This window comes from Physeter macrocephalus, chromosome 2 (genome assembly GCF_002837175.3).
Source record: "Physeter macrocephalus isolate SW-GA chromosome 2, ASM283717v5, whole genome shotgun sequence".
NCBI classification, from domain to species: Eukaryota; Metazoa; Chordata; class Mammalia; order Artiodactyla; family Physeteridae; genus Physeter; species Physeter macrocephalus.
The window spans coordinates 122,618,771-122,643,698 of NC_041215.1; the positions used below are offsets into that span (position 1 = coordinate 122,618,771).

At 40.4% G+C, this 24,928-nt stretch overlaps 1 protein-coding gene across 5 annotated transcripts in view; it reads right to left on the reverse strand.

The window, feature by feature from the left end:
• Positions 1-6,527, reverse strand: part of EPHA4 (EPH receptor A4) — a 135,174-nt gene extending 128,647 nt beyond the window's left edge. For all 5 annotated transcript variants that reach the window (XM_007101339.3, XM_055090146.1, XM_055090147.1 and 2 more), the window contains exons 1-2: positions 6,268-6,527; positions 3,170-3,237 (exon numbers count right to left, since the gene is read on the reverse strand). In XM_007101339.3, coding sequence (XP_007101401.1) covers positions 3,170-3,237; positions 6,268-6,358 — 159 coding nt within the window. In that variant the 5' untranslated portion in view covers positions 6,359-6,527. The remainder of the gene's footprint in view (positions 1-3,169; positions 3,238-6,267) is intronic.
• Positions 6,528-24,928: the final 18,401 nt, after the last annotated feature.

The window sequence follows — 24,928 nt, forward strand, 5'->3', positions numbered from 1 at the left end:
GCTCCTACCAGACTGACAGGCAGCCTCCAATTCTTCATTAATATCTACAGTAATGCCTTTATATAGATCTGGTATAAATCAGCTTAAGTATCTAACACATGAATATAATTAGAAGAAAAAAGATAGTTTTAAAAAAATTCATATTCTATAATAGCTATACTTAAAGCTCCATTCAAGCCAATGAAGTACATAGAGTCATAACATATCTTTTAACAGGTTTCCCATCTGTGCATTGGAAAACTATTAATGGATGGAAATGTTACTATGTGAAGGGCCATAATGCATAAAATTCTGTATCCCTTTCATCTGCCACCATTATGAAAGTTTTAAAACTGGGAGAGTTAAGTGGCCCTGTGGTGATTAAAATTTCTTTTTATCCACTAAGTAATAAATCACCAGTAATTTACTTATTTGGGGGAAATTCATGTAAATCCAAAAATAGATCCCCACCTTCAAAAAAACCTACTCAGCATGCTTCTCATCTCAGAACAAAGGAAATATGGAAAAACACATTTATCAATGTAAATGAAAGCACATAGGGATATCGCCACAGTTCATACACATAATTCAGGTCTAATTCGAATTTTCCAGCCCGAACTTAATTGTCTAAACACATTGATCAACTCAGCAGAACAACGACAAATCTCCCCTTAGTTTTGCATTTTACAATCAGCGTCAGAAACTCACTATACTCCTTTAAATGAACACTGCCAAGAAATTAGGTTTTTGCTACAATGTGTTGCCATCAGAAACCATCACTTTCCATTATTTTCATGTTCTGCTTAGCTGTTCTGATGGAAAAAGGAAAGAACAGTGACTACGATTCATTTTTGACCTGGTGGTATTGTCAAATAAGGTTTCTTTTTCTTTTTAACAATAACAACAACAACAAACAAATAAATGTCATTATTGGTCAAAATTATAATCTCAAATTTCCAGCCAAGAAAGATGTTGAACTGTTCTAACAATAAGTAGAGATTTCAGAATGATCAAAAGATTCAAATATGCTTTTACACTCAGTTAGAAAGACTTTTAAAAAGCCAATCCACCCCCTACTTGTTAGATATCCAATTTACCCCTTCATTCTAGGCCCAAAAAGGTCTTCGTTATTAAAAAATCTAGAAATTAATTAAACTTTACGATTTGGCACATAATTCCTCAATGGCTACTATGTATTTTGGAAGGACTAATTCTATGATACACAAATAAAATTTCATTTCTTATGTTTCATAACAATATTTAAAACATGACACACATGGTATTTAAGGAAAGGGAAGGAGGACGTTCTATATTCAGAAGTCCACATTCTGCCCATAAAAGCTTCTGGGTTGTGTACAGTCAGCTATGCACAGTATTTTTTTTTTAAGAGACAACCAAAAGAAGTTTTGTGTCTAGAAAAAGTGACCAGGTGCTCTTTCAACAGTTCTCTGGGAGCTGGGGTGGGGGGAGGGAGATGTCTGTAGCATATTAAGTTGCAGTAAAAGCTTCCCAGAAACTAGATAGACCATGAACTGTACTTGAAAATGTGTTACTCCTTGCTTTTCAATAGGTCACACGTATAGTTAGTGTAACAAGTCAAGTCCAAAATCAAACGAGATGTATCCTCTCTTCAAATTTGGGAACAGCCAGTAAGAAAAATAAGGCTCATTAATTTTTTTAATGCAAGTACTGATACCTTCCATCCTCAGTTTTGCCAGCAGTTCTAATACACTCAGCCTACAGAGCAATACCTCTGGTGTAGCATGGGAAAGCCTCCTTGAATCAATGACCTTTCCAGGGTATAGGATTAACAAGAGTCTGACTCTCACAAGATAAAGCTGTACCTTTCTTCGCATTCAAAGGATAAGGGCAATTGCCTGCAATCAGCGGTGAATACAGCCTGTCTACACTGCCAGAGACCTGCCAATCATTCTCCCTCCCTTTAAAAAAAAATGGTTTTGAGGGCAGACTAGAATTTTTCAGCAAAGACCCAACCAACTTCAGTCAAGTTCAGGCAGAAAAACAGGAAGGCAGGACAATCTCCATTTTATTTCAAATGGATGACAAGACTTGCTTTGGAAAAACCCTAAAATTTTCCATTCTTGCCTTGTCTTATTTTTGAAGCCCATCTTCTATAACAGTTTCTATGAAGCTTTATTTTTTTTCAATCCTTTATTGTTTATTCAATGGCCAGGTGTGACGCGCCATACTGGGTGCTGGCATTACAATTTTTGCCTGATAAAGACTCCTAATCTTTCACCCCCATTGCTTCTAATCAAATGACTCAGTCACAGACTATCAAGCATGTAAAGGTAGGATGATATGCTTAATTTTGAAAGGATCTGAGAGTTTCAATTTGGCAGATGCCAGAGTTACACATTGTACTGATTTCTTTCCAAAGCTGATTCATTCTGACCTATTATTAAGGGAGGAGGATGGGGAAGGAGAATGTGGCTATGGACCTAATTCTATTCTCATGGCAAATTCAAGAAGAAATGAACAGTGATGCACTCACTCATACTCTATAATCCAGCCTCCCCAATCCCCAAAGATCCAAGATTCCGAATACTTTAACTTTCACATTTAGTAACAACAATGCCAAACTTGGGCTTTTTTTTTTTTTTTCTGCATAGATGTTGCCCTTGGTACAAGTTCGTAAGGCTTTCTCTCAGCGTGCAAGTGAAAAGCAGCTGATTTAAGATTGTCATAGCAAGTTACAGAGCCCCCCGCTGCTCACACACAGAACTAAACCTGCTCCTGGTACAATTAGAAATGTTCTCTCCCTGGTATTTTTATTTATTCATTTTCCTCCTCTGGAAATAGAACAATTGCTCTAAAATTAACCCTGTCAGGACTTGATGGCTATCACAGCAATAGGCATAAATACTAATTTGGTCCCCAGATCGTATTTCTTGTTGGTGTTTTAGTCTTAAATAGGCATCTAAGGCAATGCCTCCACCAATCTCCTAGTTTTGAAACCCCTTTTTGCCCTTTTGGATTCCAGTTCTTCCATGACAGAGCTATCCAAAGGGAGTATAGGATTTCTCCAACAAAGCGTAATTCACTTCATAGGCCATGGCGGAAATCTGACCCCCGGCCACAATCAACAAGAATCACGCCATTAGGACTCTCAGAAAGTTGCTAATCACTCCTTTTTACCCTGTGGATCAGAGAGCAATTCGGAACTTACCCCTCCTTCCAGAGGGCTTGCTATCCACCCAAGTTCTCCCTGAACAGATCTGGAATCCAGTAAAGTAACTGCAAAAAACCAAAGAAAAATAGATTAATTTCCAATTGCAAAAAGCCAATACTACAAAAAACCATTTGCCTGAGCGTTTCCATATGTGCCGAGGGTGTGCATATCCAACTCTGATCAAAACCTAAACCCGGTCTCACTTATGTAAATAATCATTACTCACTCGATCGTCTCCCCTCTTTAAATCTGCAGGTTCTTATTTATTTAACTTGCTTAGCATTTAAAATTCCATTCCAGGACTCAGTTGATTCTTTTTCTAAAAAGGATGAATTGAGAATCTCAAGTACAATTCAAAAAATAAATATATCTATGTAGGGCAGTTACACTCCCAAGCAAAATCTGCATTCATCTCTGTCTGGTATCTACTAGAGTTATTTGTTTTTGCAAGTTTCAGATGACCGCATAACTCATCATCATGGTGACAGAGCCACAAATGAATTCTATCAGAGAGTACTCAAAAGGGTCATGAAAAGGCTCTCTCCCCTACCATCTTTTTTTTTTTTTCCTCCACCACCAAATAAATAGGCCCTGGATGTGGTATCCGCTGCTTTTTTAAATATCAAAGTTTCAGGAGGGGGAAACGGCAGACGTGTGGAATTAGAATGCAAATACACTTAAGTATTCTCTTTGGCCTTTTTGAAGACCATCGGAGACTCCTTCCCCCAAGAGGAAATCACTGGTTTAAATTTTAGTTATGGAGGACCGCCTAATAGATTTAGTATGCTTGTGCTACACCTAAGAGTATGCATCCAAGCTTGGGGGGACCGGGAGGGCGGCTATACAGCGGTCGCACCCCGCCCACGCTGGAACAGTCCTAGGCACCGAGAACATTGCAAACGACGCAATGAATTCCTAAACTCTCCACATTGTCTTTCCCACCGAGATCTGCAGGCCTGGGGGTCGAAAGGCCCATCTCAAAGGAACCACTGGGTTATTAATTTGATCAGGGAGGCTGGCTCTTCAGGCTGGGGGAGGGGAGGGAAATGGGAAACCTTCATCCTTGCTCATGCGCACCCCAACTCTCAGTCTCGCCCCCCAGCCCCAGAATTCTGCCCACCTCTCCTCTCATTTCACCCCCACGTCAAAGTAGTTAAAAATGAGCCTCTTTCTCCTGGTTTTCCCGAGAAACCTGAATTCCTAGGGTCTGTTAATTATTTTAAAATGTAGAGCCTTCCCTGGGTCGCTCCCGCCCGGAGTTGCACCCCCGCCTCCTTCTCTCCTCTCGGTCCCTAGAGAAAAGCCCGCTACATCCATTTGGATTTATGTAAGGTGGATTAGGGACACAAAGGGAACAATAAGACCCAATTTACAAAAAAAGGAAGGGAGTAGAAAGGGAGGGTAAAAGGGAGAAAAGAAAACGTGATGGGAATAAAAAGCAACAAAATGAATTAATTTTTAAGGGGGAGGAGGGGTCGGAGAGGGGGTGACCCCCCTCCTTTCTACATCAGCCTACAGCTCCATCACCGCCTTTTTTTGTCTAGGGCTCCCAAGTTTTGCTCCCAAAAGAAAAACAAGGGGAAAAAAGGAAAAAAATCTCTGCGTTTGGTGCAGAGAGGTCTTGGGGGACGTCCTAACAAGAGTGCGAAGTAGTCAGGAGAACGCGGGATCCACGATCCCGCTCAAGAGGAACGATCCCGGGGACCGAGGGGCAGCAGGGACCGAGATGGCCCACGTCGGTAGGAGAGAGGAGATCGAAAGGGTGACGGAGCGCCTCTTTCCTCCCAAGCCTTGTCTGCCGGCAGGTGTGTGAATCTCTGGGAGGTTGCGTCTGGCGAGCTCTTGGTACCGCCTGCCCAGCCAAGGCTAAGTTGGTTTTTGGCTCCCTCCTTCGGAACAGGGAAAATGATAGATTGTACGGGGATGGATGCACGGATCCTGGAGAGATGGGCAGACGGATGGATGGATGGATGGATGGATGGATGGATGGATGGATGGGGGAGGGTGGGGAGGTGAAGGAGTCGGCGAGCCAGTTGCGCGCAGGCTCGAGCGCGAGCATCGCCGGAACCTAAGCGCACACAATCGGGGCACTCGAGCACAGGCACACAATTGTCCGCGTCGACGCGGGCACCCGCGCACCCACAGACACCCACATGCGCGCGCGCGCGCGCATACACACACGCACACGCAACTCGCCTTTCTCTGAGATCATCAGAAACTAAATGATCAACCCCCACCTCCCCGACACAGACACAGACACACAGACACACACACAGCCCTCCAGCACGTCCAAACAGACGCACATAAAACTGAACACCCACTGATCCAGTTGGTCCGGCACGTTCCCTTCAAACTAACCCGGTGTACAGTTCTAGGGGCAAAACGCTAACACTGGAGTACGTTCAGCTTGCCGGCGGGTTCCCAAGGTCTGCGGGGTGACATGAGGAGCTTGGTGTCCCCTAGGCCAGCAATCGCACCCCGACGGCGCGGGGGCCCGGCCGGGAGAAAGGTGTCTGACGCCGGGTGCTAGCAATCAGGTCACCAGCGACCGGCGAGCGGCGCCACGACCGCTGCGCGGCGGAGGCCCGGCAGCCAGGTCCCGGGAAGCGCAGGGCTCGGGAAACTTTGCAGAAACCAGAGCTCGCAAGGCTTTCGCAAGAACCCGAGAGCACCACCATACCCTCAAGGAGCTCCAGGCCTCCGTTCCCCCTCGACCTGGGCTGAGTGGGCAAGTGGTGGTAGGAGTAGGTCCACAACATTTATTTATTTATTTGTTTTCTTGGCGTTGTCTCTCGTGCATCCCCTCGGGGCACCTCGGGCTGCCCTCGCCGGTGGATGCCGATAAACTTTGTCCTTTCGCTACAAACTTGGGCAACCTCGCCACGCGCGCGGGTCACCGCCCCGAGGCAGGCTGCTCGGCCGCTCCCCGCCTTCCCTTCGCGGTTCCCCTCGCTCCAGCCCCCTTTCTCCGGAGTCAAGGCGACCGCTCGCGCCGGGATCCCCCTGCACCCTCCGGCCTCGCGCTCCCGGGGACCATTCACCCGCCGATCTTCGCCTCTCTGTCCCAGACCGCAGAAAGGCCGCCCCGTTCTTACCTTCATTCGCGGGATACACCCTGGAACCGGTGACAGCGTCGCAAATCCCAAACAGAAAGGAAAAGAGGAGGAAATAAAAAATCCCAGCCATGGTTCGCCGGTGCTAACGCTGCTCCTGCCGCTTCTATCCCAGTGGAATAAATGCTTAAGTTAGGAGTGCAGCAAGCTGAAGACATTGCCAAGGGGGTGGGCCCGGCCCGTGACGTGCACCCGCCAGTCCGGGGCCCGCAGCCAATAGTAGCGCAGAAGGGGTTGCCTTGCCCCGCCCCCGATGAGCAGAGCCCGCCCCGATGCCCCGCCCCCTCTGGCCTCGGCTGGGCGCTTGGTCTCCCCGGGATCAAGGGGGCGAGTTCTGCCGCGTCCCTCCCCTGCTGGAGTGAGGCAGCGGGTCCCCTGGTCGCATCTCAGCGGTCCAGCCCCTGGACGGCGGAAGGAGCTTCGAAAGACTCTGAATTGGTTGGGGGAAGTCCGAGGAAAGGTTGGGAACCCCCTCTTACGCCTCGGGCGGTTTGAGATGGAGAAAAATGCTCTTTTATGGCAATAAAAGAAGTATCAAGTTGACCTGCCTCTTTGCTGTTGCTCTTTTCTGAGGGTCGAAGTGTTCGCCTCCCGCGCGCCCCGACTCAGGCTACACGTTCACTCCTGCGCGCGGCCGCGGCCACCCTCTGCTACCTGGGCCCTGGCCCCGTTTTGTGTCTTTGTGGTGCATCTCCATATGAAATGCTCTTTGGGGAGAGTTTTGTGGCTTGATTACTGCTTTTTTCCCAGGCTCCCAGCTGCCTGGAGAGCGGTACCTAATCAGTCCCCAACGTCGAGTGCAGCCCTCGGCCCGTCTCCAGAGACTGAACGAAAGACTTTCTAGCAACGGAGAAGCCCCCTCAGGCCCCCATCTCCGCGCTCAGCCGTGGAGGGAAAGGCGCTTCCACCTCCCCGGCCCCGGGACAGGACTCCCCACCCCGGCAAGGCGCCCCGAGATGGCCTTGGCTACCGGGAACCAACTGTGTGTTCCCCGTGGGGAGTCCCTGGAACCGGGCCTACCAAGTTCGGGGCCCGGGGGGTAGAAGCGAAGAGCTGAAGTAGAAGTGCGGGGACCTGCCGCAAACCCGAGCTCGGGGCCTGCCCGGAGCGGTTGCTGCCGCCCTGCGCTCCCGTCGCTCCCCTGCGCTGGTCCGGACAGAGACCGTAACGCAGCAGGCGGCCCGGGGCCCGGCCCCCGACGTGACTCGGTGAATTTCTCCGGACGTTTGAAGACGCCCTGATTCCTGACGAGGCCTCCCTCCTTCCCTCCTCCTCCCAAACCGCCCCTCTTCTGGCTCCCCACGGGGTAGGGCCGGGTTTTCCTCCCGGGCCTTGGTCCTAGCGGGAAGGCGACCGCGCGGAGATGGAAGCGCCTTTCCCTCTGCGGCGGCAGCTCATCGTGAACCAACCGCGCCACCTGCCGGCCAGAAAAGGGAGTGCGAGGCCCGCGCGGAAGGGCGAGCGGACAAAGACCGCACCACGCCGTCTGCAGAGAGTAGGTGTGTCCGTGGGGTATCTTTTCATCCACCCGCCCCTCTCCGGAGCACCCGGGCCACCCCTGCGGAGTGGTGGCGGGTGGCCGTGGAGAGGGCCCAGGAGTCCTGTGGCACTTCTCGCCAGCTGGATTGCAGAAGACGAAATCAGAAAGCGTTTCAAGGAGAAACTCTTAGTATCCCAGGGGTTGCCTGAGTAGCTGCCATCCCTGAAATAGAAATCCTAGAGAAAGAACGAGGGGCGTAGGGCGGTGTGGCGGAGAGAGCAGATCGCGGCCACGGTTTCAGGTCATTGGCCTCCGTAGCACATCGTGTCTGCTCCACTTGTGCAAATTCAGACACGGGCTAATTAGATGGGCAACTTTCACTTGAGCGCGCTTGGCGAGGCGCTGGGCAGTAGCTGTGTGAGTCGGTGGCCTAGAGGGACAGCTTGTGCGGCTCCAGACTTTCTGACTTCTCCGTGAAAGACCTGCTGAAATGTCACAGTCTGAGGAAGTGGATTTCAGTTATTGTAGCCACTGATTTTACACAAGTAAAAAGGGGGAAAGAAATGCACGCGGGGGATATATATGTACGTGTGCGTATAAATTATTTAAAATAACTGCACGAAGTCCTTCCAAGGAATGCATTTCTAGGTTCTTTCATGTGTCTCCCTGAGGTTTATTGAGAAAGGAGATGAATATTTGTCCCTGTCATTCTGTATACAGACTCAGCGGAGAAAAAGAGCAATCCGAATTATTTTTAAAACGTTTTTAAACAATAGTTGCTGGTTGCCTCGCTGTAAGATTTGAGTGCTGCATGTATGGGTGGTTGAAATGGGAAATCGACTGGCTGCCTCCTTAGAAACAGTAAAATTTCTAAAACATGAACCATTTCCCCCCCCCCACCCCCACCCCCGGTATATGCACACTGATTATTAAAGTCTTTCTAGCCACAGCTGCCTGAAAGCAAGGCTTCACTTGCTAGGGGACATTCAGTGATGTCCGTCCCCTTTTTTTTCCCATTTCCCTTTTCAGGACCCAAAGCAGCCCAATAATCTGGAGACCCAAGAGGCAGGAAATGCTAACTTGGGAAAACTGAGCTATAACTTCCTCTTTATAGCATTTCTGGGCTGAAGATCAGAAATGAGCTGTTGAATACTGAAGTATTTAGGATGAAAGTATACGATAGCTTGGATTTCTGTAGAAACATGCCAATAAAAAAAGAAAAAGAAAGAAAAAGAATAAAGGAATAAATAGATGAAACAGAATTGGGAAATTTGGGGTATATTTTTAAGTGCCGAATAATAAGACTCGTGAATTCATTATTCTATTCTTTCTATGTTTATGTGTGTTCAACGTTTTCCATAATAAAAGTTCTAGTAGAAAAAAAAAAGAAATGAGATGCTGAAAATTCCTCTGTCCATTGTGACAACCTAGAGGAAAAGTGTTCTAATCTAACGGACATGATTCCTCCTTAAAAACAGGACAAAAATGAAAAAAATGATGGTGGTCCTGGTCCACCATCATTGCAAACCCCCTACTTTATTGGAAAACGCCTTGGAATTTTCAGACGTTTGAGAGAGTTTGGAGCAAATCAGTCACTCAGTGAAGTCAAAAGCATACAATAGAATACCACACAAAAAGCACCTAAAATCACCTACTTTTAGTATGAATTAGCTTGACTCTTTAATAAAACTAGCCTCCCAACTGCTGTATACGAAATTGAGAGTATTTTGAATCCAATAAGAGATATGTCAAAACATATATGCTTATAAGCTTAATGAAAATAATAATTCAATAATTTGAAATTCTTGGTATAAGTTTTCTTTTTGTACAGTGCCTACCACAAAAACTTGAGCTACAAAGTACATTTTAAATGCTTATTTGAATTAAGGTTGAATTTCAAAAGTATCTCTAATTTGTAAAGACATTTCAAAATAACACCAAGTATCTTAGGAGTTTCTGCATCTAAACGGAGGACCAATTTTACCAAAGTAACAAGAACCTTGGACCTTTGGGCAAAAAAACAACAATAAAGCGAGGGCATGGAAGACTAGAGAAAAGGTTAGAATGAGAACAGGAATCCACTCTGCCTTTTACTAGACACTCTGCCAGATTTTCTAGCTAGTGTAGCTGGACTTCCCTGGACCTTGGTCTCTTTATTAATAAATGGAGTCTCCAACAGCACTCCAATGACTACCTGTCATTGCCAGAACCAGGATTTTCAAGACTGACATCCCTAGTTTAACATTCTAACGGTTCTTTTACTAGCTGGGTGTCTTTGTGTAAGTTACTTAACCTCTCTGAGATATGGTTTTCTTATCTGTGAATTGTAGATAGTTATGTGATTCTTCTAAAAATTGGATAAATTTTGTAGCACACGTAGTATGGTGTCTGGCTCATGATCAGTAGCTATTATTACTTTCAAATAATATCTCATTAATAGCTGTTAATATTTTTAAATGCACAATCATTTGTTCAGCTTGAAACTTCCGTTCCATGAGGAAACCAATCTCTGTGATTCACCTTTTGCTCTCCCTGAGAGGAAAAGGCTTTATTTCACCAACTCCTGGAGTAGGTAGGGGAAATAAATTCTAAGTTTCCCTTCTTTCCTTGTTGATTTATTACAGCTCAAACTAAACTCTTATATCCCTACATGATTCAGTGAGATTTGAACCTAGGGATTGTAACTGTCTTCAAATATAATAGTTTCAAAAATAATTAAATGAAACAAGGTGTAAGGAATAAAAAATGTCACCACCAAGTCAAGATATTGGTGATAATGAATAACCAAAGCTCTAATGAAATATCAACTTTTGTCAGAAAAATGCTCCTAAACTTAGCTACCACCTGAAATATAATGACCTGAAACTATAGTTGGTGGGCTTCTTAAAGCTCCCAGGAAACTTTGTTGGAGATTTTATCTTTTGATGTCAAGGCTTTGCTGCTATTTCTTATGCAAATAAGAAGCAGCCCACTTGTTAGCCCTTTACACCTCAGTGGCAAAGAGAGCCACAGAACTCAGGTCTTGACCAGTCAGACGGGTGAGATACTAAGACACAGGAAAAGACCTTCAGAATCCCTGAGGAAAAGGACAAGAAAATAAGGATGCGGATCTCAAGGGGTCAAGACTTTTCTGAAAGTCTGTCTGGTGCTACATCTGAATTTTTGTTCAACTCAAACATTACTCAAGTGCCTACTATGTGCCAAAGACCACGTGACTAAGATGTGAACGTTGTCTTTTCAGCCCTGGGCAGGCACGACACCCACCGCATGGGGGTGGGGGAACCGAACAGAAACCACCGGGAAACTTCTGTTCTCCTGGGAGCTGTGGAGAGGGAGGTGGAACGAGAGGAAGACACCCACCCAGTTCAGTCCTGCAGCAACTCTAGATATCCAGAACTAAACATTTTGCAGAGACAATGCACCTTTCTTCAGGAGAATTCAGAGGAAATCACTTGCATCTGTTTTTGGCTGCGCTGGGAACATGAGTGAAACATCAAAACTATTTGATTTTTCAGGCACGAAAGCCATGCCCGAGAAGAAATGTAGAATGCTTTTTACTTGAAACCCTTTGATACAACACCTAGCAAATGGTGTTCACTCATTCTTACTCAAAATGCCAATGTAAAGCTGCAAGTTACAGCCACTAAATATTTTAGCTATTAAATATTTTAATATTTAATAGCTATGTTGATTTATGATTTTTGAAAGAGCTTTGGAATTACAGTTGTTTTATGATGAAAAACTAATGACAATATATATGGGGATAACATAAACTGGAACATTTTTTTTCTAAGCCCCATTAAAAGAGAAGTAATTATCTGGTTAGAGAACCAATTTCTAGAAGCACAGCAACAGCCACTCCTCCCTTTTATTTTTTCTTTCTGAAAAACCATATGTAATTGCAGTGAAATGCTGTAAGAAAAATAATAGGATTGTGAACATGATTTATGATTTAGTGCATAATGAGAATGGAAGTTTGGAAACATAACTTTCCTTTCCCCTATCATAGTCTAAAGCATTTACAGAGTGCTTGTACCTCCAATATTTATTTTGTAATTTCAAAGATCTCTGAATATTCTAAAAATGTCTTAAATGACAGATATGTACTGTGGACAAAAAATTGTTGCCTGCCATTTCAGTAAACGATGAATACCGCTCACCATCAAGTCATCAGCCCCGGCAGCTGTCCCCAACGGTGAGCCCTGAGGGGAATTCGGGATGCAGAAAAACAGGATACTGGCCCTAGATAGTTAAGATGCATATCAAAGAAATAATTTCAACATGCCCAGAATCTTGCATCTTTCCATACATAGAAAAGCAATCAAATGATTAACTTGAGATGTCTGGTTTTTGTGATTAGCAGTAATCTTTTGATGTTGGATTACATGTTTTGTTTTTTTGGTGTGTGTGTGTTTTTAAGCAAAAGCCTTTTCAGGACCCAAAGCAGCCCAATAATCTGGAGACCCAAGAGGCAGGAAATGCTAACTTGGGAAAACTGAGCTATAACTTCCTCTTTATAGCATTTCTGGGCTGAAGATCAGAAATGAGCTGTTGAATACTGAAGTATTTAGGATGAAAGTATACGATAGCTTGGATTTCTGTAGAAACATGCCAATAAAAAAAGAAAAAGAAAGAAAAAGAATAAAGGAATAAATAGATGAAACAGAATTGGGAAATTTGGGGTATATTTTTAAGTGCCGAATAATAAGACTCGTGAATTCATTATTCTATTCTTTCTATGTTTATGTGTGTTCAACGTTTTCCATAATAAAAGTTCTAGTAGAAAAAAAAAAGAAATGAGATGCTGAAAATTCCTCTGTCCATTGTGACAACCTAGAGGAAAAGTGTTCTAATCTAACGGACATGATTCCTCCTTAAAAACAGGACAAAAATGAAAAAAATGATGGTGGTCCTGGTCCACCATCATTGCAAACCCCCTACTTTATTGGAAAACGCCTTGGAATTTTCAGACGTTTGAGAGAGTTTGGAGCAAATCAGTCACTCAGTGAAGTCAAAAGCATACAATAGAATACCACACAAAAAGCACCTAAAATCACCTACTTTTAGTATGAATTAGCTTGACTCTTTAATAAAACTAGCCTCCCAACTGCTGTACGAAATTGAGAGTATTTTGAATCCAATAAGAGATATGTCAAAACATATATGCTTATAAGCTTAATGAAAATAATAATTCAATAATTTGAAATTCTTGGTATAAGTTTTCTTTTTGTACAGTGCCTACCACAAAAACTTGAGCTACAAAGTACATTTTAAATGCTTATTTGAATTAAGGTTGAATTTCAAAAGTATCTCTAATTTGTAAAGACATTTCAAAATAACACCAAGTATCTTAGGAGTTTCTGCATCTAAACGGAGGACCAATTTTACCAAAGTAACAAGAACCTTGGACCTTTGGGCAAAAAAACAACAATAAAGCGAGGGCATGGAAGACTAGAGAAAAGGTTAGAATGAGAACAGGAATCCACTCTGCCTTTTACTAGACACTCTGCCAGATTTTCTAGCTAGTGTAGCTGGACTTCCCTGGACCTTGGTCTCTTTATTAATAAATGGAGTCTCCAACAGCACTCCAATGACTACCTGTCATTGCCAGAACCAGGATTTTCAAGACTGACATCCCTAGTTTAACATTCTAACGGTTCTTTTACTAGCTGGGTGTCTTTGTGTAAGTTACTTAACCTCTCTGAGATATGGTTTTCTTATCTGTGAATTGTAGATAGTTATGTGATTCTTCTAAAAATTGGATAAATTTTGTAGCACACGTAGTATGGTGTCTGGCTCATGATCAGTAGCTATTATTACTTTCAAATAATATCTCATTAATAGCTGTTAATATTTTTAAATGCACAATCATTTGTTCAGCTTGAAACTTCCGTTCCATGAGGAAACCAATCTCTGTGATTCACCTTTTGCTCTCCCTGAGAGGAAAAGGCTTTATTTCACCAACTCCTGGAGTAGGTAGGGGAAATAAATTCTAAGTTTCCCTTCTTTCCTTGTTGATTTATTACAGCTCAAACTAAACTCTTATATCCCTACATGATTCAGTGAGATTTGAACCTAGGGATTGTAACTGTCTTCAAATATAATAGTTTCAAAAATAATTAAATGAAACAAGGTGTAAGGAATAAAAAATGTCACCACCAAGTCAAGATATTGGTGATAATGAATAACCAAAGCTCTAATGAAATATCAACTTTTGTCAGAAAAATGCTCCTAAACTTAGCTACCACCTGAAATATAATGACCTGAAACTATAGTTGGTGGGCTTCTTAAAGCTCCCAGGAAACTTTGTTGGAGATTTTATCTTTTGATGTCAAGGCTTTGCTGCTATTTCTTATGCAAATAAGAAGCAGCCCACTTGTTAGCCCTTTACACCTCAGTGGCAAAGAGAGCCACAGAACTCAGGTCTTGACCAGTCAGACGGGTGAGATACTAAGACACAGGAAAAGACCTTCAGAATCCCTGAGGAAAAGGACAAGAAAATAAGGATGCGGATCTCAAGGGGTCAAGACTTTTCTGAAAGTCTGTCTGGTGCTACATCTGAATTTTTGTTCAACTCAAACATTACTCAAGTGCCTACTATGTGCCAAAGACCACGTGACTAAGATGTGAACGTTGTCTTTTCAGCCCTGGGCAGGCACGACACCCACCGCATGGGGGTGGGGGAACCGAACAGAAACCACCGGGAAACTTCTGTTCTCCTGGGAGCTGTGGAGAGGGAGGTGGAACGAGAGGAAGACACCCACCCAGTTCAGTCCTGCAGCAACTCTAGATATCCAGAACTAAACATTTTGCAGAGACAATGCACCTTTCTTCAGGAGAATTCAGAGGAAATCACTTGCATCTGTTTTTGGCTGCGCTGGGAACATGAGTGAAACATCAAAACTATTTGATTTTTCAGGCACGAAAGCCATGCCCGAGAAGAAATGTAGAATGCTTTTTACTTGAAACCCTTTGATACAACACCTAGCAAATGGTGTTCACTCATTCTTACTCAAAATGCCAATGTAAAGCTGCAAGTTACAGCCACTAAATATTTTAGCTATTAAATATTTTAATATTTAATAGCTATGTTGATTTATGATTTTTGAAAGAGCTTTGGAATTACAGTTGTTTTATGATGAAAAACTAATGACAATATATATGGGGATAACATAAACTGGAACATTTTTTTTCTAAGCCCCGTTAAAAGAGAAGTAATTATCTGGTTAGAGAACCAATTTCTAGAAGCACAGCAACAGCCACTCCTCCCTTTTATTTTTTCTTTCTGAAAAACCATATGTAATTGCAGTGAAATGCTGTAAGAAAAATAATAGGATTGTGAACATGATTTATGATTTAGTGCATAATGAGAATGGAAGTTTGGAAACATAACTTTCCTTTCCCCTATCATAGTCTAAAGCATTTACAGAGTGCTTGTACCTCCAATATTTATTTTGTAATTTCAAAGATCTCTGAATATTCTAAAAATGTCTTAAATGACAGATATGTACTGTGGACAAAAAATTGTTGCCTGCCATTTCAGTAAACGATGAATACCGCTCACCATCAAGTCATCAGCCCCGGCAGCTGTCCCCAACGGTGAGCCCTGAGGGGAATTCGGGATGCAGAAAAACAGGATACTGGCCCTAGATAGTTAAGATGCATATCAAAGAAATAATTTCAACATGCCCAGAATCTTGCATCTTTCCATACATAGAAAAGCAATCAAATGATTAACTTGAGATGTCTGGTTTTTGTGATTAGCAGTAATCTTTTGATGTTGGATTACATGTTTTGTTTTTTTGGTGTGTGTGTGTGTGTGTGTGTGTGTGTTTTTAAGCAAAAGCTCCTGTATATCCTGGCTCCTCTCTTACCTCTTTGGAACAGTTCCTCAGAGCTTTCTGAGGGGCTGCTTTCCCGGCCTATAGTCCTCGGTAATGCCCCGGATAAGACATAATTCTCAACTTTTAGTTTGTGCGTTTCTTTCAGTCAGCAGTAAAATATAAATTATTTAAATGTTTATTTAATTAGTGGAACTTTATAAGCATATTTATAGAGAAAATATTGCTTTTGAAATTGTTTCTATTTTATTTCTTTAACCTAATCATTTACTTCAATTAATAAATAAGGAAAGCCTTTTGCTTGCAAAAGATTATGCCTTTCGACTGTTTATTCAAAAGCACTAAAGAGGAAACTCGGCCAAAACTCCAAGAAACATAGTATAGGCTTTATTTTTTTTCTGAATTCCAATACTACTTGAGTCCCAACGTAAATCAGTAAAACCTTATTAAAATCAATTGAACGTTAAGTAAATTCCCTACATAAAGAAATAAAGTGAGGTTCATAAACATTCTTTAGTTAGAACTGGCATTATTTGGACATAGAATGTTTAAAAACAATGAAAAGTTTATATAAAATAAATGCTAACTCAGGAGTCTATGCACAAACCTACATCACCCAACTTTAAAATATATGAAGCAGCCCTCTTTTACTTAGTTATATGTGGAATTACTTTTTCTTAGATCATGTCTGTAACTGCACAAATAAACTGGCTGAAATTCAGGCCAACAATGAGTTATTTGAAGTAGGGAGGTGAAAAGAAATCAGTTAGTAACGGATCATTTGACTCAAACTGACATTTAAAGTATATCAGTTGGACCATTTGGCTTTTTTCTTATTCAATTCTATGTGTATGCACCCCAGGTTTTCTTTTGATGGGGCAGTCAGAGAAGAAGTTAAAATGCAGAGAATGGTAGTCCCATGCCATTTATTATTTAAATTTGTGACTCTATTAACACAGCCTTTTAAGAAGAACATCCTTAACCATCTCTAGCTGGATTGGAAACTGAGTCGTCCCAGTTTGGGCTAAATCTTTCTTCTATAGAGAATATTTGTACCTGATAAATATTATAGGATCTATCTCCTGAGACTTGATGCTCCACTCTGACATTTGGGATTAACATGTGGGTTACAATATAAGGCCTGACTTTTAAGTCTCTATCTCTTGCAGCTCTGAATTAAAACAAATTTGGACCAAAACATGCACAGGTGATTATGAGAGGTATTCCAACATGCATCAACTTTAAGAGTGAGGTCCTACTGCAGCAGCTTTAACCTGCCTATTTATATTACGTAGACACCTCTCAGAGGTAATTGGTCATTGGCAGGAAATTCATCAAGTCTGTTCCGTTAAATGGTCAGTTTACTGCAGCTCAGTAAAGCTGGGGGCGCGGCGGCGGGGGGGGGGCAGTGTAATGAATTGGGAGATTGGGACTGACATATATACACTGTTGATACTATATATAAAATAGATAACTAACGAGAACTTACTGTAGAGCACAGGGAACTCTACTCAGTGCTCTGTGGTGACCTAAATGGGAAAGCAATCCAAAAAAGAGGGGATATATGTATATGTATGGCTGATTCACTCTGTTGTACAGTAGAAACTAACATAACATTGTAAAGCAACTCTACTCCTATAAAAATTAAAAACAAAACAAAACTGGGCCGCATATCCTTCATGTGTGTCATTATGTTCTCATCTGAAACTTTTATAGTTTTCAATCTGATTATTATCATTTAAAATACTTTGATAAATGCCCAGTTGTGCCCGTACTGCTTAGCAGGCCACCCTGGTTAAGTGACTCCAAGAACTAAAGTCACAATGCAGAAATCACCGCACAGGTTGAATTGCCCAGGCAAAGAGGAAATTCAGGATGCTCTGGGTCTTGCCATTTATAGTTTTCTTTAGCAATACAGTTATTGTGCCACTTTACAATATGTATTTATGTGTTATAGCTATCCATCTATTTATAAACTTGGGTACTTGTTTTAAAACCTGACTTCGATTAAAAATAAAACCAGGCGGCTTTAAAGCTTCTCAAGGCTGCTAAGGCTGGAAGGGTCTGTGGTATAGAAGCTTCCTCTTGCTGTATTCCGATTGAATCTGCTCAGCTCTCTGTTTTTTCCATGTCCACCTACACACAGCTGTCCATCTCCCGGCAACTTTTTTGCTGTCAGTCAAGTGACAGCCTTGGATGGAAGCTTTGTGTTCCAAGGCATCCTGAGGCCCAGCACTACATTTAGGTAGAAAAGTGGGGGAGACATAACTAATTCTTCTTCAAAAGCTGCTGACGAGAGCCTACCAGAGGGAGGGTTTGATCCACAGTCCTTCAGAAACTGCTTTCTCAAACACAGGCAAAAATGCAAACACATACATATACCAAACTCCCACATCTGTAGCCCAGCAATGTGATGTAATAATCACCCTGGGAAGGCAAGCATTCCAAGGCTTGTTGATGCAAAGAATAAAGCTCCCTTGCTGAATCTTTCTGGGGACTGGTGCCCAAGAATAGTCCTAGTTTGTCTCCTAGTTTGAGTGATCAGAGGTTGTAGCTTCCCCTTTCTCGGATTGATTGATTCTTAGCTGACCTGTAAGTACTGATATCTCTTTATAAAATTACTTGGGAACATTTGTTTTTGCTAATTGGAAAGTAGCTGGAGGAATGTTATGCTTGAGACTCTGCACGGATTGCATCTTGTATACTGTAATGTCTTACTATCGGAAGGAGGTTGCATTCTACAGTATGAAGCCCCGCTATTGAGATGTTTCTATTTGTACAGTAGATTACTTCTCTGAAAAGTCAGATAGGTCGTTAGCACAAATTAAAATTCCAGTCTCTAGAAAGAGAGACTGGATTAAGATGTAAGCCTCATTTTAATTACTTTGTTTTTATTTGGTGCCATCTGCATTCTGATTACGAGTCTCTAAAGCTGAACATCATATTTCCTGATCTGCTAAAGTTGCAGGATCTTTAAACAAAATGTTCCAAGTTTACTCTAAAATCACTAGGAGCCCTGATATTCTCTAAAAATAAACGGATTAATTTTCGCCTTGTCACAGGAAATAAAATATATTTGCCTCTGTTTCGATTACGGTACGTACCACCTAAAATATTTAATACATTATAACATGGTAATATATTATAGCTTACTTTTTTGCATTAGCTGTACTCAAGTTTTACTTTTAATCTTTCTATTTTTATTTTTTGTTTTCTTGGAGATAAGAAGATATAAAAGTAAAACGCATGAAAGGTATAAATTTGAATATTATAACTTATCATCTTGTGTAAATTATCTCTTTTGCTGTGGGTCTGGGAGCACTGCCGCTTATAACATTTGGGTTTCTGGTCTACCAGGCAAAAGGCAAGCAGTAGTTTTTCAGGGGCAAGAGTGTAACCAATAAACCTGAGCAAATAACTTTATAACCCTGGAGCTTACTTGGGATGTTAACACAGATGGTTGGCAAATCCATGGGGAATGTTGAGCAAATGTTTGATTCACCAATGCCTTAAACCTGTTGAGTGCAAAGCTAATAATTACCACGGAAATAATTTTGTGATTCTTTTTTTTCTGAACACAGCTAATCTTCAAAAACAGTGCTTCTTTTGGTACTTAGTATAAAAAAAATAGAACAAATCTAAATGTAAAGAATTCTGGAAAAATATACACACATGAAACTAAGAGTTGCAAAGATAGAAAAGCCTTAAACTTTTAGAATTAAAGCCATATTATTGATTATTCTCAGTTTACACAGATCCTTCTTCAAAGATAATTTACCTATTTATAATTCTGTAATATGTTTTGCTCTTCATGTTCTGATGAAATTCACATGCATAATTTAAATCTAATATCACTTAGAGTTCAACTTTTTTGCCAATTGATTAATTTTCAAACTGATGAAATTGGTGAGAACAAATGAAGTAGTACTCGGAATTAATATTTTAAAGCTCTTGGAAACCCCCAATAAATTACACTTGGTTGTGGATAGAAATGGGCTTTCAATAAATTGTCTTCTTGGTAAGATAATGCCAAGAATAACACTGGTCTTTAGAATTCAATTTGGGTTGGTTTGGTGTATTTTAATACAAGTGTGCTTGGAGATTATCTGTACAAATATGCATACACATAGGCACAAACTCACACGAGCCTAGAAATACTCTTGGCAAGCCACTGAGGTTAATTATCTCTATAAAGAATATGCTTTCAAGTAATACCATCTTGCCTTCTAACTCAGAATAAAAGCAGTTTATATAGGGGAAAGGGGGAAGGATGGTTGATTAAAGAAAAAAAAAAACTCCTTAAAAATTGGCATCTGTGGGAACATATGTATATGTATAACTGATTCACTTTGTTGTAAAGGAGAAACTAACACACTATTGTAAAACAGTTATACTCCAATAAAGATGTTAAAAAAAAAATTGGCATCTGTATAAAATTGCCTCTTGAAACTTCAAAATAAGTTATTAATTTTCTCTTTCAAGTCCATATTATTGAATTTCTCCTTAATTCTTTCTTCACCATGGAAAACATACATTTTCCCATTTATGTTCAGGGTATTTAATTTGGGAAATAACCATAAAAAATGGATTTCAGTAGGTAGTCATATTGTGTGTGGATGGGTGTTTTCCTTTAGGTATATTCATCAATGAATCAGGTTGTAATTAACCGATGCTATAAAACTGAACTAGCTGATGGTGAAAATTTTCCCAAAATTTTGGGAGGTTTGCTTCTTTTCTGTGACCACATAGGATTTGCATTGACTTTCTTTATGGGGCCCATTAATTATAGCCATTTGGGGAATAAATGCAGATTTTTCATACAATTACTTGCTTGCTGCCAAACCAAAATGGATGGCCTTGGGTTACACCATATTGGACAAATGTGCCCACTTCCGTAAACAGAGTATCTAACTACATTCCCCATTGTCTCTGCAGTCCACTTTTGATTTCAGGAGCTTGAAGCCTGTCCCCCAGAGCCACCAGCATTAGCTTCCTTTTTTAGCTGATTATTTGCCTGCCCCCAACACAGAGAGAAATAAAACCCAAAACAAACACAAATGGCTTAGCTATTTGTTAGCAAGTGTGCTTAAAAGTTAGATGGTTTCGAAGATTCAAATGCGTGATCAAAATGAGGTTCAGAGAAACTAATGCTTTTTCATTTTTCTCCCGTTCTCACTTTTTGTCAGGAATCAAAGAAAATTTAGAATTGTCTGACCTTTTAAAAATACTGTCAGAGTTAAGCATTGTATAAAAACCTATTTCTTCATGGACGTGACCTAATAGACTCAGAAAGATTTAACAGTGAAAGGTTTGACCATTTGAGAGTAACTTTGACTGCCCATGACATGTGATTTGTAACTTTATTGAGACCCAAATTCAAATTGTGCATCTATGGCTAAGGCAGGAGAGAGAATTATTTAGTTAAAAGACCCTAACTGTCCATCTGATATTCAACCTCATCTCAGCTGTCATGTTTTCTGTTCTTCTTCTCACACACAGTAACTCACTTTACATTTATCACATTCTAGGAGGGAAATGTATGCCCTAGTGAGAGCCTCAGTTTCTTCATCTGTAAAATGGGACCAATAATAGTGCCCACTTCAGGATTGTTATAGGAATTCAGTGAGATACTCTATATTCAGCCATAGGCATAGTGCCTGGCACAAAATAATTGTTTGTTGTTAACATTATTGTACCTTAATTTGGTGAGGTGCTAGATAACTGCAGTAAATCATTTTTTAAAAATTGGACCATACATTTTTATTATTTAATGTAATTGTCTGAAAGATGTTTTTAAAGAGCCTCACAAGTACTTTTTCACCAAAAATTTACTGTTTCCATTTGTTATTAGTCTTAAATTCAGAGGTAGACTCACTGTTAGTCCATGGGGAATTATCTTCTTCCTGTGTACCATCTCTTGCAGAGATTAATCTGTTTTCATATGTAGATATTTTACATGGTGAACACACACACACACAAACTGCTTCTTTGCTTGGCTATCACAAAGTGTGAGTCTTGATTTCTTTCCTATACCTGAAATTTACATGGAAGTAAAGATATCAGTCAAAATTTCTTTCTCCCAAACACAGATGACAAAATCTGAACTAATGGAATGTAGATTCTATATATAACTTAACAAAGCAGAGCATAAAAATCAAACAATTTAACACAGGGTACTACAAAAACGTGTTAAACAGTGAAAGAAATGCCATATTAAGAAAGCAAGCATCTTAGATTCTGGATTGTTTGATATTGGACAAGTAATCACATCTCTTTAAGCCTCAGTTTTCAATCTAGATCATCTTGATCTGGATGATTGAAAGGATCACCTTCCTTTCAATGCTAAAATAATAGAATCCTAGTTCTACCAATTTTCACACTTCTTCCGTGAGGAAGATTAAAGCTTCATATTCAGTCACTTCAAAGTAATTATCCGCTATTCATAAGCAAAGCAAACATCAAATGGTTCATATGCAACTTGATGTTTTTGTATGTAAATCCTAATTTCTGTAAAAATTCTATAAGAACAGTTAAAACCTACTTTGCCCTTTACATAAAAAAGCTCTATTTTCTAAAATTACATGTTTAAAAATTCAAATCTATTAAAGAAATATATGAAATGCTCTGTATATTTAACTTTTGTTATAATGGTAACCTTTATTGTGTTGATGAATGCAAGCTTATGAATTCATAACTCTCACAGTTAGAGGGTCTTCATAAATAACACAAGCCACTTAGATCTGCATTTTTCAAATAGCAAGGCAACAAGCAAACCAACAGATGGATGCATTTTTAATTAGTCAATCTATTGCTATCTTTTTTTGTGTGTGTGTGGTACGCGGGCCTCCCTCTGTTGTGGCCTCTCCCGTTGCGGGGCACAGGCTCCGGACGCGCATGCTCAGCGGCCACGGCTCACGGGCCCAGCCGCTCCGCGGCATGTGGGATCCTCCCAGACCGGGGCGCGAACCCGGTTCCCCTGCATCGGCAGGCGGACGCGCAACCACTGCGCCACCAGGGAAGCCCCTCTACTGCTATCTTTTGGTTAGAAAATTTTCTTGCGGGTGGTAACAAATCTTTTATTGGGAGCAAAAATAAGGCCAATCTCAGAATGACAGGTTTCCTCAAAGAATTTATATTTCAATACTTTGATAACCTATTCAGGTTTTGTAAAGTGATAAATTAAACTAAATTATTGGTGGAAAAACAAATCAAACAAAATAATTTGAGGTTATTGTAAATCTGAGACATGAATAAAATTACCATCAGAAGCTAGTTTCTTTCATGTTTACTGATTTTAACTGAATTAAGTAAGCAGCCAGTATGATCTAATTCAATTCAAGGCTGTTTTTGCAATATTGTAAGGAAATAATCTACAATATTATGCTTCAATTTTTAATTTGCATTATACTGACAAATAACTTTAGAAGAAGATGCCCTTTGTTTTGGAAAAATTGTTATAAAAATGAGAAGATAATATTTATCAAAAGAAGCCAGATGCAAAACTGTGAAAGGTTTTCAGAGATTATATTGGGTGGTTCCCAATTTTAAAAGCTGTCTTTTTATAAAAAGAAAAAAACAATCTATCAGATTATCTCTTCATATGCACAGAGTAAAGGCAATGGAGAAATGGGGTAATTATTTCCATAATTCAGGCACTTAAAACTTTCTTCTGAAATATCCAAATGATTGATATGATAATTTTGACTGAATTAGTCAAATTACTCTTTCACAGTTTGCCTTCTCATTACACTAGTAGATACAATCTAAGTGTGGATGTAACATTTATAAATGCAGAAGACTAAACTCATAGCTTACAGTACCTTTCAAGATTCATTCAATTATATAATCACTTACTTTTTGGCAACATAGATAGTAACAATTTATCATCCTCTTCTTCAAAAGCACCTATTTAGAACTTTTTTCTCTGGGACACTTTAGCCTGGCTATACAAAAGATTTCAACCTGCAACGCTAGACCTTTATAACCATACAACTATTGCCAGCATCTGTGGCATATACACACATGAAATATAGGTAACAATGTAAACATTGGGCTTAGAATTAGATGAATAATGAGTTTAACAATATTTTACCAGGCCATTTAATAGTGTCAAGATATTACATGCTTCTGCAGAGGCTACCAAAAAAAAAAGAGAGAATCAGTCCTAAATTAGAAATTCACTGGGTTGTTTCTATAGAAAATCTGATGACAATTTGTATAATTTTTTCATTTTAATTGACTACATTTTTACATCTTTATAAGTCAGAAACATACTATAAGTATAGACGGGAGAAAAACAAGTATACAAAATTTCTAAATGATCTACTAGTAAATCCAGATGTAGAAACCAAGAGAGTCTCCTGGAATCTAGTCTCATTATCTTGATGAAAGCTATTTAGAAAACGAGGTGTACCTTTTGCCTTCAGAAAATGAATTAAGAACATAATTGTTGATCATGCCTGGGGAAAAATGCTTTAACATTAATAATAAAAGAAAGAAGGCAAAAGACCTATTTGGCTTAATTTTCCTTCTTTTTCAATGAGATGAAGAGATAACTTTCAAACTGGAAAGAGAAGGAAAAAAAGATTGAAAATTTAAGCAGTCAACAATTAGTCTCTACATTAGATGCCAGGCTACCGTGATAACCAAGGCAGATACAGTTTCCCCAGGATGAGGGAAAGAAAGAAGAAAAGAGAGAGCAACTTTAAATAACTATAAATCTCCAAGTACAGTTCACCTCTTCCCCAGGAAAATAAAATAACTTACAGGTATGATTGTGGAATAGTGGCTGATAATCTTTAAGACACCTTGAGGATTGATGGAATATGGAAAAAGTGGCAAGCTGCAAATGGTGCCTTGTTATTTGAAAAGTTAAAATGTTGAACTACAGAAATTATAAACCAGTAAGATCAATAATGAAGTCTGGCAAAATGTCCTAACAGTCCTAATAGATTGTTAAAGATACAGCTTGGGAACGTGTGGAGAAGGAAGAGATGATCACTAGGCATCAGAATTGTTTCACTGAATTCAAATCATACTTCAAGGTCTAGAAGATTTCTGGCCATTGTAGGCGCACAATAAATAGTTACTGACTGCTATTGTTTTCTGGCAGAATAGTTTGACCAGATAACACCACAGTGCATATTGATTTTAGAAAAACAGTTGACAAAGTCTCTTTATTAATGGACAAGGTGGCTCCGTCTAGTTCAATACATTTATCAGTGAGTCAGATGACATCAAAAGCAAGTTTATCATGTCCCTTTGACTGGCAGACGACTGAGAAGCACAGCGAATTTACTGAGCAAGAACCAGACAAAATTAC